Below are 17,818 nucleotides of genomic sequence, written 5' to 3'. Positions count from 1 at the left end.
CATAAAAATGGATAGCAAAAGAAGTAGAAAATGTATGCCTTTTCTTGCAAGTTTCTCAGTTTTTCTTCCATCATATATTACACACACACACACACACACACACACACACATGCTTGCCTTTTGTAAGAATTTGAACAATTGACAAATGTAAGAGCCTCCTGCCCTTATAGAAACTGAAATGAACATAAACACTATATATTCTCAATTGGAAAAGATGGGGAAACAATAGCTTGTGGCATTCAGGTATCAATAATGATTATGGTCTTTTTTGTTATTTCCATTATTTGTTGCAGACAAATGATTGTTTCCATACTAAAAGGTCAGACCTTGCTATCTCCAGGTAGGCCATGAAAGGGTCCTTTCAGAAACTCTGGAGAGCTGTTGCCAGTCCGTGTCGACAATACTAAGCTAGATAGGTGAATGATCTGACTCAATGCACGTCAGTTTCACATCAGAGCTGAGTTATGTGTGGAACTTGATTACTCCAAAGGACATCTTCCTTGCAAGGAATACACACACGGGTCTGAGCACAGACACAACTTTTTAGCTTTGTTACATTGTCATGAAAGAGATCTGAATTCTCATTGCTTTCATCAAACTCTCCATGAATCTGGGGGGCAATATATGTCGACTTCCTTTGACAAGGTTATTGGCCAAAACTGGACTTGAGAAATGTCGTCCTTATATAAAACTGCATGTAGTTCTAACTCCTCCCCGCCCCCTCTGTTGCCATTTTGGTAAACATTTCTATGGCTTCACTGTATTATCCATCTACATTTGCTAAAAATGAAGCCATTTGCTAGACACAACTAACACAAAGACAATGACATCCATTCACATAACTGCTTAATACATTATCTGAAAGTTTGTTTGTTTGTATGTTCTAGGACCAATGACACTGGGCTCCTATCCTATAAAGACCACCTACCAGTAACAGAACTTTTCATCACCGATACAAACCGGCCAAATTCTGAAGCAGCTTACAAACTTGGGCCTTTGCTTTGCCAGGGTGATAGTAAGTAATTCTGTTTTTTGAACTTATGTCAACTAAACATCTTCTCCCTGAGATCATACACTTCATATGGGACTTATGGGACTTAATTTGAGCTGCTGTTTCTTAGGCCTTGACATTTAACCATTATTTTTCTTTCATTTCTTACACTAAATTTACTTTTTGTGTTTCCCGTGTCAGCAATCTGAATGTAATAACCTACTTGCATTGGCTAAACATACATTTTGCTACAAAATTTGATGTTTCAAATAGAGCTGGACTTAATTGAGAAGGACCATTTTACCCGCCTTAGAATAGAGTGCTTTCTTTCAGCTATGCATTGGGGAGTGGGGTGAAGCAAAATATTTTTTTGTGGGTGGGGCGGAGAGAATTAAAGTGGCATTTAAATGTGGAGATAGTTTCACCACCTATAGTTCCAATGGTTGAAACATCAGCTGCTTCTTCTGAACTGTGAGCCAAGTTGTTGTCATCTCTGTCTGAGAGAGTGGCTGGCGAAAAATATATCTCTCAGCCCAGTGCATGCACTCCAACTTTTGAGGATAAAATGTAAGTGACCCCGCAATGGCAAGTATCCTCAAGGGCAAGAACTTGATAAGGGAAATGGGGAGGTACCACAAGCAAGGGAGGTCTACCTATTACTCCTAATAATATAACAAGCATAGCTAGGTGGCATTGGTACAGTATTTCTCCAGAAAGATTAGATAAGCAATTCATGCAAGACAGGTCTATCAGTGGTTGGGAGAGCACTATTGCAGTTATTAATTCTGTGCAGCATGAAGCAACTGAATGCATAACAGCTGACTCCTTTTGGAATAAAAATTGTCCAGACCCATAATGATTATTCAAAGCTTTCCTGAAAAGAACTTCTTCAAAACAGGCACAAAAACCATCAATGATACATCCAGAAAGTTGAAAAAAGCATATGCCTGTTCACGCAGAGGTTCTTCTTCTTAAATATATAACTTAATTATGATTGGAGCTGAAATCAAAGCTCTATGTCTCCCATAGCCTGCCTCAGCCTGCATGTCAGCTAAATGGAACCACTATGCTCAATGGCAGTACATCTGTAAATTACAGATTTGTGGGAGCAAAGGGATAGTTTAGGATGAGAGGAGAAAATGACCTTTGCAGAAGATGGTTGCAGCCTGTGTGTTCTCTGCATGAATGGCCCTGGGTGAGGACCAGAGCCGGATTTAGGTTTGATGAGGCCCTAAGCTACTGGAGGTAATGGGGGCCTTTATATGCCCAGCTATCCTTTGTCAACAACAAATGGTCACTGTTATTTGTGTTGAATATATGCTATATGGTAATTAATGGACCTAATAGGTATCTAAAGCCATTTGCACATAATGCAATATGTATTTTATCAAAGTTTTTTTTCCTTTAAATTTTTTTTGGGGGCCCAAGAGAGTGGGGCCCTAAGCTATAGATTGTTTAGTTTATACGTAAATCTAGCACTGGTGAGGACTCTAGGAGGCATTGGTGATTCTGCACTGGAGGAGCAAATCTAGCAGGGTATTCTAAGCTCAAGGGACGCAGGTGGCGCTGTGGGTTAAAGCCTCAGCGCCTAGGGCTTGCCGATCGAAAGGTCGGCGGTTCGAATCCCTGCGGCGGGGTGCGCTCCCGCTGCTCGGTCCCAGCGCCTGCCAACCTAGCAGTTCGAAAGCACCTCCGGGTGCAAGTAGATAAATAGGGACCGCTTACCAGCGGGAAGGTAAACGGCGTTTCCGTGTGCGGCTCTGGCTCTGGCTCTGGCTCTGGCCAGAGCAGCGATGTCACGCTGGCCACGTGTCCCGGAAGTGTCTCCGGACAGCGCTGGCCCCTGGCCTCTTAAGTGAGATGGGCGCACAACCCCAGAGTCTGTCAAGACTGGCCCGTACGGGCAGGGGTACCTTTACCTTTACCTATTCTAAGCTCAAAGCCTTTCAGAAGATTTTGAGAAAAGCATATTGCCTTTCCCAGACTAAATTTTGCAACATTCCTCCACACACAGACTACTAGTGCACAGTAAATGTCAGTCACCCCTCTCCAATAAAATCTTGCTGTTGAATCATTCACCACCGTTTTCTTTTCTTAAAAAAAAATACTAGCTTTCTAGCATCCTTTCTGTGTAATCTATCTCTGTCTCTATAAACGGAAGGCATGGGAGCATCTAGGAGGCTCGTAAAAATGTTTACTCTCAACCAAATGAGATGATGGAAGGAGCAAACTGACTGCTACTTACTATATGTTATAGTAACAGAAGATTTGCAATTGGCTCTTTTCCTGAAAGAACTCTCACACAGATCTTTCTGTGTTGTAGATAGGCAACCAGAGGCCACCAGCTTCTTAAATTGTTGCTAACAGGCACCAAAAGTCTAAGAGAGGGTAGTCACTCAAAATGAATCAGTGGAACAAAGGAAGGAGGGTCCATTTCATGAAAACTTCTCTCCTCAAAGCTCTGCATCAAATTCATGATTTTGATTTTGATTTTGGTGGAATCGCTGTTTTGGTGCAGCCTGGCCTTGTCTTGGTCTAGTGTCAAACTTTCAGAAATCATTTCTGAAAAGAGCTCTGCCTTCCAGTTGTCATTCATTTTTATTTTTTATTTTTTATTTTTTTATTTTTTTTGCAGCAGCCTTAATGATATTTATTAAGTTTCACAAAATATAACAAACTTCAAAACAACAAACAACAAACAGTTGTCATTCATTTTAATTTCTTGTTCATACGCATTGTTTTGCTGAGTTGCTCCTCTGCTGTTCTGGCAGTTAATTGCCCTCCAGAATTTCAGCGCAAGACATTTGCTCCTATCCAGCTCTAGCTCTGCACAGCCGTGTGAGACCACTCACTGCTAACATGTGAGGGATTATTTAGCTAAGCATCTAAGTGCATATCCCACTGAAAATAATGTATGAATGGACAATATTTGCAGTTTAGATGTTCATCCAGGCATCCTTCTAAAAGCAAGGGCTAGCTCTCCACATCACTTTCTGCGAAAGGTAGGTTATTGAATGTGCATCTCAACCCCTATTATGCCCCAGTTAGCGAACTACACGTAACTGATCAGGCAAAAGGAATGTTGGCCAATTTGCCTCAGTAATGTGAATATGTTCCCCCTACTTTTTTTCCGTACCCCCACTTCCCAAACATGTCACGCTGGTAACCAGTTTTGCACCATTTTATAAAGTGGTGCAAAGTAATTAAAAGCAGGGAAACATTTTATTAGTTCATTAGTTGTAACTCCTTCTGGCTTTGGGGCGACATTTTTAATACATTTAATACATTCTGCTCAAAGCACTTTTAATCCTAATAGACCCACCCTCCTTATATCTGGAGTCTGCTGGTAGCATTTCAACTACAACACGTGCAAAGATACCCTAACTTGTTTTTACACCATTATATTATATTATATTATATTATTATATTATATTATATTATATTATATTATATTATATTATATTATATTATATTATACTATATTATATTATATTTTTATTTAATTTATATTTATATATTCATATTATATATTTTATATTTTTATATTTTTTATATATATACACTCCTCCCCCTCTTTCTTTTTTCCTTTTTCCTTCTGTGATGGAACTCCTACTTGGGGACTTCCCTGGCTTTTCTCTGGCCCACGTAGGGCCAGTCTAGATAGTTAGCCTTGGTGAAAAATCCCATTTTTCAGTCGCTCCCTGTTTTCTTTTATGTTCCAAAATCTGCATGTGAACTCTATTGCAATAACTGCCCTGCTTTATCTCTCTTAGTTTTGTGTTATCTAACTGTCCCTTGCACAGTAAGTCTCAAGCTGCAGTTGTGCACAGCTTGGAAAAAGCAGTGGACAAAGTCACTTGGGCAGCTAGGGTGGCATGCCCAGGGGAGGGGTAAGCCGCCCATCGGGGCAGGATAAGGGTGAGGTGAGCCGTCCATAGGGGCAGGGCACACCGTGGGGCCTCCGGAGTCTGCCTGCCTTCTCCCACTCAGACACCCTACAGCTGGGGGGCGGGGCGTGGCAGAGGCAGCAGGCAGACCATTTGGGCAGCATGAAGCCTTGGGATGCCCAAGCCACCACATCTCTCCCCTTCCTCTGTCCCTGCTTGGAAATAAAATTAAAATTATTTGGTACTTACTGAGTAAGTATGCATAAGATTGTGCTTTGCGTGTCGAGGTCCCCAGGTCCACCCCAATAACTCACACATCACACAGAAATTTTTGTTTAAGATTTTTGGCATAATTTTGGCCACAACTTTATTAAAATACAAATTTGTGAGTGGTTGCGTAGGCATTGGTTGTGACTATCTGCCCCCACCATGGGGGACAGACTGACATTCCGCACGATGCGAAAGTCAGAATGGGGGAATACACTTGGGGGTAGCGACGGAGCAGGGAACCTGCCCTCACCCCAAATGCAACCAGGAGCTCATTGCTATGGCCCGAGCCCCCTTGTCAGAGTGGACAAGCAATAGTTAGCTCCCAATTCCTTTAATGGAATCCCTTGCCCCAGCCAATCAGCCAGATGGACAAAATTCCTACCAGGCCCCCGCTCCAAAGCAGACAACCCCATGACAGGCATAGCAAGGTCAAAGCGAACAACCCTATTCTAGGGAGGGAGGGACGGGCAATCCAATGCACGGGCGAAAAGAGGAAGCCCTAGCCTCGTGCAAGGAGTTTTACTATTTCTGGCTGTCAATCAATAAATGGCAACATTAACTTCTTCCCAACAACAAGGGAAGCCCCAATCGCATCAGTGGCCAACGATCATTTAGCCCGCCCCCCAACTTTGGAGTGTCCTGGCGGCCCCCACCGCAACACGTGCTCTCCATGAAGGAGAACACGCTTTCCTGCAGCTATTATTCATTCAACTTTCATGAGTAGGCTTGACCTATACAAACAACTGAGCTGTTTTCATTCAGGGATGGGGATTGGCCTCCACCCCCATCATTCTACCCAGACACTGAGGTCCAGCGCCGAGGGCCTTCTGGCAGTTCCCTCACTGTGAGAAGCTAAGCTACCGGGAACCAGGCAGAGGGCCTTCTCAGTAGTGGCACCTGTCCTTTCTCTCTGCCAGCTCAGCCTGCACTCCTCTTTGAGCTGCCCCCTCTCTTTCAGTAATCCCCTGAAGGAGCAACAGTTTTCAATAATACTTGAACAGCATCAAGCAAATGTTATTAAAATATGGAGTGTATTTTAAAATGCTAAAATAAGACCAAAGACAAATTAATAAGCAGACTCCTCTACAGAAACATAAAATACAGGGAATGGAATACAGCTTAGTTTTCTTTTAAGTTCAGAGTATTAGTGAGCTGTTTTCTAATATGCACTTGCAGATTTTGGGAAATGCCATAACATTTGTGTCCAGTCTTCCTTTTAGGGCTGCTGAACAATGCAAATAAGAGCAAGCAGGGAAGAAAGGGGAAAGAAATAAAAATGGATATTGCTGGGCCCAGGAACATAGTTTGACTGCCCACCAGAGATCCTTGTTTCTGTCTGCTGCTACCACTCTCAAAAACCAAATTATATTACTCCACTAAAAAGTCTATCTCCTCGTATAACACATATTCTGTCTTTTTAACATGCATAAATCCTTATTCTCATAGTTGTTCACCTAGACACTATTTGGAAGGCAGCATGAAAGAACATCTACTTCAATTTCTGACCCAAATACCAAAGGCTCCATTAAATGGATTGGAATGGAAAACTGCTGTAATCTCTCGGGTCCAATAACCACCCTGCCGTGTGCTTACATAATAAAAGACCTGTTTAAGGAAAACAGGAAAGCTAAATAGGGTTATAAATTATTATGTCCTAAAACGGGCTTATGTTGTGCTTTTTTATTATTAAAAACAGCAGCTTTAGCTTTGATATTCAAAGTCCATTTATCATCTTTAATTTTATTTTAATTCAAGAGGCTGATCCACGGGCACATTTTGGAATTTTGAGGAAGTGTTGAGCGTGAGATTGCCCAGTGGAACTAAGTACACGGCAGAGGTGGAGTCTGAGCCACAAAACATAGACCCACTCCTTTGAATCCCTGATTTTCTGTTCCGAAAGAACACACTTTCACAGAAGTCAATTCACAGAAGCCTTTCTCTCTCTGCCAGCCCACTGCATCTCCACCTCTCTTTCTCAACCCGCACCCCACAGTCAACTCATCACATCTCTTTTTTTTTAATTTTTATTAGTTTTCCAATTTTAAAACAAGTCAACAACAACATGCAAACATCAACAAATACAAACAAACATACAAATGTAGTTTCTTAACCTCATTTTCATAAACCTCCTTTCTCGGACTTCCCCATACCTCACCCTTTTTGCATCCTTATTTTATAGTTTTTCAGCAACCCTTTTTGCCAATTAAATTTAAACTTATTATCTTTCTCAATTTCACCTTAAATCATCAAACAATTTCAGCTGTAATTCTGCATCTTCCTTCCCCTTGACATTTTAGCACTCCTCAATTTTGTAACAGTCCTTAAGATATACTTTATACTTCTTCCAGTCTTCCTCCACCGTCTCTTTCTCTTAGTCACGGATTCTGCCAGTCATTTCTGCCAGTCCCATAAAGTCGATCACTTTCGTCTGCCATTCTTCCAGTGTGGGTAGTTCTTGTGTCTTCCAATACTTTGCTAGAAGAATCCTTGCTGCTGTAGTGGCGTACATAAAAAAAGTCTTGTCCTTCCTTGACACCAATTGGCCGACCATGCCCAAGAGAAATGCCTCTGGTTTCTTATGGAAAGTACATTTAAGTACCTTCTTAATTTCATTATAAATCATTTCCCAAAAGGCTTTAATCTTTGGGCAGGTCCACCAAAGGTGAAAGAAGGTGCCTTCAGTCTCATTGCATTTCCAACATTTATTATTGGGCAGATGATAAATCTTCGCAAGCTTGACTGGGGTCATGTACCACCTGTAAATCATTTTCATAATATTTTCTCTTAGGGCATTACATGCCGTAAATTTGATACCGGTGGTCCATAACTGTTCCCAGTCAGCAAACATAATGTCATGACCTATGTCCTGTGCCCATTTAATCATAGCTGACTTGACTATCTCATCTATTGTATTCCACCTCAGCAACAGGTTATACATTCTTGATAAATTCTTAGTATTGGGTTCTAACAATTCTGTTTCTAATTTCGATTTCTCCACCTGGAAGCCAATTTTCCTGTCTTGTTTAAAAGTCTCCATTATTTGGTAATAATGGAGCCAGTCTCGTACCTTGGACTTTATTTTCTCAAAGCTCTGTAATTTGAATTTGCCACTTTCTTGTTCTAAGATTTCAAAATATTTTGGCCATTTAGATTCCATATTAAGTTTCTTCACCTCCTTAGCCTCCATTGGTGATAACCACCTAGGAGTTTTATTTTCCAACAAATCCTTATATCGAATCCAAACATTGTATAATGCTTTCCTAACAATATGGTTTTTAAAACCCTTGTGAACTTTAACCTTGTCATACCATATATATGCATGCCAACCAAACCTATTGTCGAATCCTTCCAAGTCCAGAATGTCTGCATTCTCAAGAAGTAGCCAATCTTTCAACCAGCAGAAAGCTGCCGATTCATAGTACAGTCTTAAGTCCGGCAGGGCAAACCCCCCTCTTTCTTTTGCATCAGTAAGTATCTTAAATTTTATTCTGGGCTTTTTGCCCTGCTAGACAAATTTAGATATGTCTTTCTGCCACTTCTTGAAACTCATCACATCTCTCCCCACACTTTGATCTTATGGGAGCATTTTAGAGCATATAACTTCCTCTCACGACTGTTATGTACTGAAGTTCTCACCCTGGGCCAGCAGGAGGATACTGTAGATAGTTTTCACTCAGGTCTGCATATGCAAATAAGGAACTGAAAGTGACATTCAGCGATTGGATAGTTACAGAAAGTTGTTACTGTTGCTTTGTAGTTGAGCTCTATATAAGCAGGTTGGCTGAACCCTTCAGTTCAGTTCTGTTCTGGCCTGTGAATAAACAAGAGCTATCTGAAGAATCGCTGTGTCATCTGATATGTTCACCTACAACTTAACAATGACAGCTCAGGGTTTTTTTCTTGTCCTTCCCTCCTGACTTGCCTTCCCTTCTCCACATGGGCACAGCCAAAGCCACCTCCCCTGTCCCAGCCTCTCCTTTGTATGTGCTGCCATGCAAGGAAAACACTGCTGAAGTCTCTCCTCCAATCCCAGTACAGTCATACCTCGAGTTAAAGACACTTCAGGTTGCGTTTTTTCGGGTTATGGACATGCTGAAGCCCAGAAGTACCGGAACGGGTTACTTCCAGGTTTCGGTGGTTGCGCATTCACAGAAGTGCTAAATTGCACTTTGCACATGCACAGAAGTGCCGAATCACAACCTGCATGTGCGCAGACGTGGCGCTGTGGGTTGCGAACGCTGTGGGTTGCGAACATGCCTCGCGCACAGATCACATTCGCAACCCGAGCGTCCACTGTAGTGACCTTCTGTGGACAAGATGGGCAAATAGCAAGGAGAAACTGGGACTGCTTCCCCATTATTATTAATAATAATAACAATAGTAATTTATTATTTATACCCCACCCATCTGAATGGGTTTCCCCAGCCACTCTGGGCGGCTTCCAGCAGAATATTAAAATACAATGATTCTTCAGATATTAAAAGCTTCCCTAAACAGGGCTGCCTTCGGATGTCTTCTAAAAGTCTGATAGTTTTTTATTCCATAGCATTCCATAGGGCGGGGGCCACTACTAAGAAGGCCCTCTGCCTGGCTCCCTGTAACCTTATTTCTCACAGTGAGGGAACCGCCAGAAGGCCCTCGGCGCTGGACCTCAGTGTCTGGGCAGAACGATGGAAGTGGAGACGCTCCTTCAAGTATACAGGGCCAAGGCTGTTTGGGGCTTTAACGGTCAGCACTTTGAATTGTGCCCAGAAACGTACTGGGAGCCAATGTAGGTCTTTCAGGACTGGTGTTATGTGGTCTCAGCAGCCGCTTCCAGTCACCAGTCTAGCTGCCGCCCCAAGCTTGTGCGAAATTTTGACCAGCTTTGGCCCATCTGAAGCTGATACAGGCTCGTCTTATCTTGAGCCCAAGCAGAGTAGTCCACACAGCAGAAGGATAAGCAGTATGTTCCACATTCTTAACTTTATTTCCACTCTATGCTGAGAGAATACAAACATGCATCTTGCCTCTGTGAGAGCAGAGAAGCAACGGTCTCTCTAACAAAGAAACCGAGAGAACAGTGAAAAACAGGAAACCAGTGTACGTCACATCCAGTCTCCCATTCCCGTGGGAATCCAACAGTAACTTGGACTGTGGAATGCAAAACAATGTCTTGTGACTGCAGTTGCTGCTCAGTGAGGGAAATAGAAACCAACAGCTTGCCCCAATCCTGGCAAGCTGCATTGTTAGGGCTTTGTGTGCCTCATCGCACCGCCAGGGACTGCTTTCTCCTGTTTTATTCAACCTTGCTCTTTAGACTGTAAGTAAAGAGATGATTCAAACACTGTGCAGGGAATATGGCATGCCTGCACAACTTCAGTTACACACATTTTGGAATGTGCCATCGATAGATAACTTAATCATAGGGAAATTTTAGCTAATCTTCCTCCTGTGCAGAGAGATGATGTTGTACAGCTGGGGTCACTAACCCAGCACCCATAGGTGCCTTGGCACCTATCAATGTGCAGTGCCAAAATTTGGTGACCCCCCCCCCCCACCTCTTGCCTCCCATTGTTCATCTTTGTTGTGACACTCCCTGCTACATCTTCTCTCTTGGGTGTGCGACGCGGGTGGTGCTGTGGTCTAAACCACTGAACCTCTTGGGCTTGCTGATCGGGAGGTCAGTGGTTCGAATCCCTGCGACGAGGTGAGCTCCCGTTGCTCAGTCCCAGCTCCTGCTAACCTTCAGCACCCAGTGCAAATCAACTTGTTGCTCTCCTCTAAATCCACCTCTGTGGCAGATGCCCCAGACTCTTATCTTTCATTTATATTTATATTTTTAAAGTAACTCTCTAGCCCTCCTGGAAAGAAAGTAGTGGGGTTTATGCTTGTTGTCAGTTGATGAACAAATTCATAGCCTCTTTTAGAACAGCCTTCACCAATTTGGTCTGTTTTCTGCTACAGCTCCGAGGGAGAAGAATGTAGTGTTTGTTGTGGGGGAGGAAGGGAAAGGAGAATGTTAGCCGCTTTGAGACTCCTTTGGGTAGTGATAAAGCGGGATATCGAATCCAAACTACTACTACTACTACAGTCAGAGAAGACAAGACTAAGTTCAATGGACTAACCATCCATTGAAAGCAGTCTGATGAGAGTTGTATCTGGAGGCACCAGGCTGCAAAAACTTAAAAAAGTTAATTAATATTCTTTTTATTGTGCCTTTGAAATCCTGAAAGCAAAGGTTTTGTTGCATAGAAATTACAAATTACTTACTAGACTAGATGTATTATATTTATAGTGCATTGGACTTCCTTTCCTGCACTTTTTAAACTGAAGTCTAGCCACCTCAAATAAGATTCTTCATGAATACATTTTCTTACATACAATAATGCTGGACTTGCCTGAAAGCCTTAAATGGCCTTCATCTATTCATTTTATACATTTCTCCTTAAAAAGTAATATCACTAAGCAGTTTATCCATTGTTAACTATGAGACTCAGCAAGGGGGGAAACCAATTTTGTTAGAATAAGCAGCATAAGGGTCTTAAAATAAACCCTACATGAATTTAGTCCACTACATGAGCCAGTGTGGTGTAGTGATTAGGAGCAATGGACTTGTAATCTGGTGAACCGGGTTCACTTCCCCGCTCCTCCACATGCAGCTGCTGGGTGACCTTGGGCTAGTCACACTTCTCTGAAGTCTCTCAGCCTCACTCACCTCACAGAGTGTTTGTTGTGGGGGAGGAAGGGAAAGGAGAATGTTAGCTATTTTGAGACTCCTTAGGGTAGTGATAAAGCAGGATATCAAATCCAAGCTCCTCCTCCTCCTCCTCCTCCTCCTCCTCCTCCTCCTCTTCTTCTTCTTCTTCTTCTTCTTCTTCTTCTTCTTCTCAAAGTGGAATGGGCTCTGTTTAGGGCTGCTGCCATCACCACCTTTGCATGGGCAGGGCACCTCTTCGTCCCAGGAGAAAGAGGCAGCCTGCCCATTTGAAGGAGGCTGAGGCAGCTAGACTGGTGATTGTGAGTGGCCGCCAAGACCATATGACACTGGTCCTGAAAGACGTACATTGGCTCCCAGTACGTTTCCGAGCACAATTCAAAGTGTTGGTGCTGACCTTTAAAGCCCTAAACGGCCTCAGTCCAGTATACCTGAAGAAGCATATCCACCCCCATCATTCAGCCTGGACACTGAGGCCCAGCTCCAAGGGCCTTCTGGTGGTTCCCTCCCTGCAAGAAGTGAGGTTAAAGGAACTAGGCAGAGGGCCTTCTCAGTAGTGGCGCCTGCCATGTGGAACGCTTTCCCATGAGATGTCAAGGAAATAAACAACTATCTGACGTTTAGAAGACATCTGAAGGCAGCCCTGTTTAGGGAAGGTTTTAATGTTTGATGTTTAATCACATTATTATAATTATAATTGTTGTTGTTGTTGTTCTGTTGGGAACCACCCAGAGTGGCTGGGGAAACCCCACCCAGCCAGATGGGTGGGGTATAAATAATATATTATTGTTGTTATTATTGCCTGACAGAGGCTGCCTCTGGTTCGTGAAGAGACCAGACCCACAGCTCGAAGATACCCTCTTTGGGCTCTGGAGTGTGTCTTCTGAGGGAGGTGTGTTCTGGCACCTTTTAGTGTAGAAAAAACAAAACACAGCTATAGTAATATTATAGTGCCCAGGATCAAGCCAGGTCAGACAGCTTTTGCTGTTGTTCATAGCACAGCATTTCAAAAGTACGCTTGGATAGGGAAGACACGGAGACAAAAGAAATGTGTGCGTCCAACTTAGAGAGTGAAGCATCCATCTTACAGCTTTCAACTCTTAAAAATCATTGCCTGTCTACAGCCTGAGACATCTCTCAGGTAGGCAACTACCTATTGATGCACTATGCGAAAGTTTATCTCAAAGGCCTTCAGACAGCCAGATCATCTGCATGCTTATCTAGTGGGGAAAGCAAATATTACTTACTCAGTAAACACTGGGAATTTGTCTCCAAGAAGCCTGGGAGCACATGAGTGGCTTGCAGAGGAGCATCTTTCTGTAAAGAGGCAATTTTTGAGGGGGCGGGAGTGAATGGCAATGTATTTTTAGCTGCAGTTTATAATAGTCAGGATTGCAAGCAAAGTATCCCTGCTGGCACGAATTCTTTATGGATGTCAAGTGCACAATATAGAATAGCTTCATGGTAGGTGATAAAAGGTTGGGATCACTTTCCTTTTCCATCAGTAATTATGAGTGCGACAAAAGCCATATTTTGCATCCACTTCTCCAAGCTGATGGCTTTCAAAACTGTTAGAAAAATAGAAAAAGACCACAAGGTCCTTGCTTTGTTAATGCTTTTCATTTATGATGTACAATAAACTGTCACATCAGCTTTGTATTCAGTTTTCTTCTGCAAGATGCAAAGTAGCACATGGTAGCTGTACAAAGAAGTCCAAGAATCCACATTTTCAGAATAAATGTGGGTGGCGCTGTGGTCTAAATCACAGAGTCTAGGGCTTGTCTATCAGAAGGTTGGTGGTTTGAATCCCCGCAATGGGGTGAGCTCCCGTTGCTCGGTCTCTGCTCCTGCCAACCTAGCAGTTCGAAAGCATACAGTGCAAGTAGATAAATAGCTACCACTCCAGCAGGAAGGTAAACAGTGTTTCCGTGCACTGCTCTGGTTCGCCAGAAGCGGCTTAGTCATGCTGGCCACATGACCCGGAAGCTGTATGCCGGCTCCCTTGGCCAGTAAAGCGAGATGAGCAAGATGAGTGCCCTAGAGTCATCCGCGACTGGACCTAACGGTCAGGGGTCCCTTTACCTTTACAGCTCTTAACCGTTTGATGGATGCAACTAGTAGAGAGGAACTGTTGCTCACAGCTACCTCAACAGGTTCCCTGATTAGCACTTGGAGGTTTTTAAATTTCAGTTTAATTCTTCTTGTTCCCATCCTCACCCTTCCTCTTTCTTCCTTATCAGTCATGCACAAACACACACACATGTTCACAATCTCTAGAGAATTGTATAATAGCAAAGACAATGTAGATGGGACAATTCAGATTGGCACCTTATATCACAAAGTTCCATCCCCCCCCCCAATGTGTCCATTTGGCCCATTCCACACATTTCCTTATCTTCCAGTCACGAATATTCATGTTGTTTTGTTTTACCACTTGCCACCCACACCAGCGGGTGCAGCTTGACAGAATGTGTTTGGAGACATGTGTATACTTTAGAAACAATCCCAGGAAGCGTGTAATAGCAAATGTTACCGGTCTCAATTAAGATATTTCGTAAGGGCAAAGATAGAGGTTTGTGCTTTGGGTGGCTGGGTCAATAACCACTGCTTTTTGTGGTTGTTTTATTTAATCTTTAATGCTGAGGTCCTCGCAAGAATGCTGTTAACCTGGCTGTGGCCTGCACAAAAATGAAAAGGAAGTCTTGTGCAAGACTTGTGTAAGACAAAAGGACCGATGTAGATTTTAATAAACATTCCCTCTTAACCAGGGGTCAGCAAACTTTTTCAGCAGGGGGCCGGTCCACTGTCCCTCAGAACTTGTGGGGGGCCAGACTATATTTTTTTTGGGGGGAGGAATGAACGAATTCCTATGTCCCACAAATAACCTAGAGATGCATTTTAAATAAAAGGACACATTCTACTCATGTAAAATCACGCTGATTCCTGGACCATCCGCAGGCCGGATTTAGAAGGTGATTGGGCTGGATCCGGCCCCCGGGCCTTAGTTTGCTTACCCATGCTCTTAACTGAGGTGTTGAAATTGCAAGTGCTTTCAGCAAGCACCAGTTAGTGGGAATAGGCATGCTTGTAGGTCTTGCTCAGGTGCTGGCAAATGGAAGCTACCCACCAAAACATCGCTCCATATTTGACGACAACCCCCCCCCCCCAGAGTGCTGATGAGCTTCCACAGTAACAGTGACTCAGGATGTATAACAGGCTATTTTTGCTCATCAGATTTCCCATGATTAAATGTAAAAAGTACACGTCATGCGAACGCTGCTAAGAAAATTTGTACACATGAGCAGCACAAATTCCACAATAATCTCCCATCCAGAAGCACAATAAATTACCATTCAGAACTAGGCTTTTGCCCAAATGATTGTGATAGTTGGCAGAATGTAGTGTGAATTTAGTACTGAGGATTTAAGCTCCTCTGAAAGCTTGTCTGGGAACTCTGGTCCAACCAAGGTTTCCAGATGTACAAGCACTGATGTTTAAAGATACATAAGCGCACATCAGCAAAATGCTTGAATTTCCCACAACAATGGGTATACAGGAATTTTTAGAACATACTTTTTAGGAAAATGTCCTTTGGATGTTGTTTGGAAAGTATAAAAAGTGGTACAGAGTCAAGTTTGTTTCAGCTTTTACTATATATTAATGTTTCATTATTCTACTACATTACATTTGCTCCATTTGCCTTCTTGTTAAACATTCCACAATGTTCTTAACCATAATGGGAACCTGGTGTTGACAGTTTTTAACTTCTAAGCATCAGCTCATTTTGCAAACTATATTATATATATATTATTTTCAAAACACATTGAATTAGCACAAGAAAATGATTTTGGCATCCAGAGGAAGATGCTAAGTGCCTAATTTGACTTGGAAAGCAGTAGAGCTTATGAAAGTGACAGATAAAAGTGCAAGGGTTTAGCGGCAGAAATAACAAGGTGTGTTTAAATGTGCAGCATAGTGTCAAACATATCATCCCTGGGTCTGTGTTATATTCTAAATGTGTTAGGCAAGATCAGTGTTCTCTAAAATACCATCTAACTAGGAAATAGCCTAGTTACAAAGCAACTGGCTATTTCATGTAACAATCCGAAGCACTCCTAGACATATCAATGGAGGAGTCTGGTGGCCTGGTTCTTAGGACATGGGAGGGTACAGACATATCTGCAGTTTGATCAGTATAAAGGCGTAAAACATGACATTGCTGCAGGGATGCTCACATAAAGTTGTGTCCTCAATTGAAGTTCATCAGATACGGTCGTGGGGCCAAGTTGGCATTTCTGAGCAATGACTTTGTAAGTGGTCCAGGCAGGTGGGCAGGCTCTTGTAGGGGAAGAGAGGGCTTTTAAGTATCCTGGTCCAAGACCACTGTGTCGGCATCCTGGGTCGAAAGGCCAGCTGGCTAGCCCCCAGCTGGACCGTCTCCTCAGTCGTGCCGCTGCGAAGATCCATAGACCTCTGGCTCCGACATAAATCAGTGACTCCTCAAGCCTCCCAGACTTGAGCACACTATACTCAGCAATGTGAACTGCACAACAGAAGAGGCTGAGGCTTGTGGATACATACTAAGAACTACGGATTTATGAATCATAAATCAGGACAAAGAAACATGTCGTCTCTCCTTGCCGTCTTCTCGGAAAGAGAGTCAAAACAAAAGCAATAGAGCGGAAGTTCTGCTTACGCCAGCAAACTGTGCTGGAATGTAAACAGACATGTGACACGTAACAATCCCATGCCTGCAACTAAAGGTGGAATGGAATCTTCCAACACACTGACCCCTATTTATGCAGTATTTATAGAGCTCTGGATTGAAATTGCAAGATAAGGGGGAAATTAATGCATTCTGTTTGCTTCTATTTAAATGCACTGCATGTAACAATGTTTTCTGATTTTCTCCCTCTCTCTGCCATTAGGGGAGTTTTGGAATGCAGCCTCCTTCAACACTGAGGCCTCATATCTTCATTTCCCCACTTTTCATGGAGAACTGAGTGCTGATGTGTCCTTTTTCTTTAAGACAACTGCTTCTTCTGGTGTGTTTTTAGAGAATCTGGGAATTAAAGACTTCATAAGGATAGAACTGCATTGTAAGTCCAATTTAATATAATATTACATATATATATATATATATATATATATATATATATATATATGGTTGTTTGGTTCAAGTGTCTCTAGATAGATGCTTTCAGCATAACTTTGCAATGGCGCGATTCCAAAAACTGCACAAAAATATGCGTCTCAGAGCAGCACTGGACAAAAGGAGACCTTGCTTCATCAGCCTTGCCATGGGGAGCATAAATGATATGTGTGGCCACACCATACATTTAAAGCACTCTTGTACCACTGTAAACTGTCATGGCTTCTCCCAAAGAATTTTGGGAGCTGTAGTTTGTTAAGGGTGCTGAGAATTGTTGGGGGTTCCAATAATAATAATAATAATAATAACAACAACAACAACAAGAAGAAGAACAATAATAATGATGAATTATTTATACCCCGCCCATCTGTCTAGGTTTCCCCAGCCACTCTGGGTATCTTCCAACAGAATATTAAAATACAATAGTCTGTCGGACATTAAAAGCTTCCCTAAACAGGGCTGCCTTCAGATGTCTTCTAAAGGTCTGGTAGTTGTTTTTCTCTTTGACATCTGGTGGGAGGGTGTTCCACAGGGCGGGCGCCACTACCAAGAAGGCCCTCTGTCTGGTTCCCTGTAACTTGGCTTCTCGCAGCGAGGGAACTGCCAGAAGGCCCTTGGCGCTGGACCTCAGTGTCTGGGCAGAACAATGGGGGTGTAGACACTCCTATTCCCAACACAGAGCTACAATTACCTGTGAAGAAGGGTCGGATTTTAAATCACTCAGGAAATGGTAACTCTATACAATGCTGGATTTAGGGTAATGCCGGTGTTTCTCCAACACAGGGCACCGAGCTGAGGGGGAAGCATAATTGAGAAGATCC

The 17,818-nt window shown here is 42.8% G+C and overlaps 1 protein-coding gene across 7 annotated transcripts in view; it reads left to right on the top strand.

Moving 5' to 3' along the window:
• CNTNAP4 (contactin associated protein family member 4) overlaps positions 1-17,818 on the top strand; it is a gene marked incomplete at its 5' end in the record, with an annotated part of 290,283 nt that overhangs the window by 229,401 nt on the left and 43,064 nt on the right. For all 7 annotated transcript variants that reach the window (XR_013843755.1, XM_079996016.1, XM_079996015.1 and 4 more), the window contains 2 exons: positions 888-1,015; positions 16,774-16,944. Coding sequence is in view for 6 of the 7 variants with exons in the window: in XM_079996016.1 (XP_079852142.1) it covers positions 888-1,015; positions 16,774-16,944 (299 nt within the window). The remainder of the gene's footprint in view (positions 1-887; positions 1,016-16,773; positions 16,945-17,818) is intronic.

This window comes from Podarcis cretensis (assembly GCF_951804945.1).
Source record: "Podarcis cretensis genome assembly, chromosome: 11".
Lineage (NCBI taxonomy): Eukaryota > Metazoa > Chordata > Lepidosauria > Squamata > Lacertidae > Podarcis > Podarcis cretensis.
Note: the sequence above shows the minus strand (reverse complement) of the source record. Positions and strands in the feature narration are given on the sequence as shown.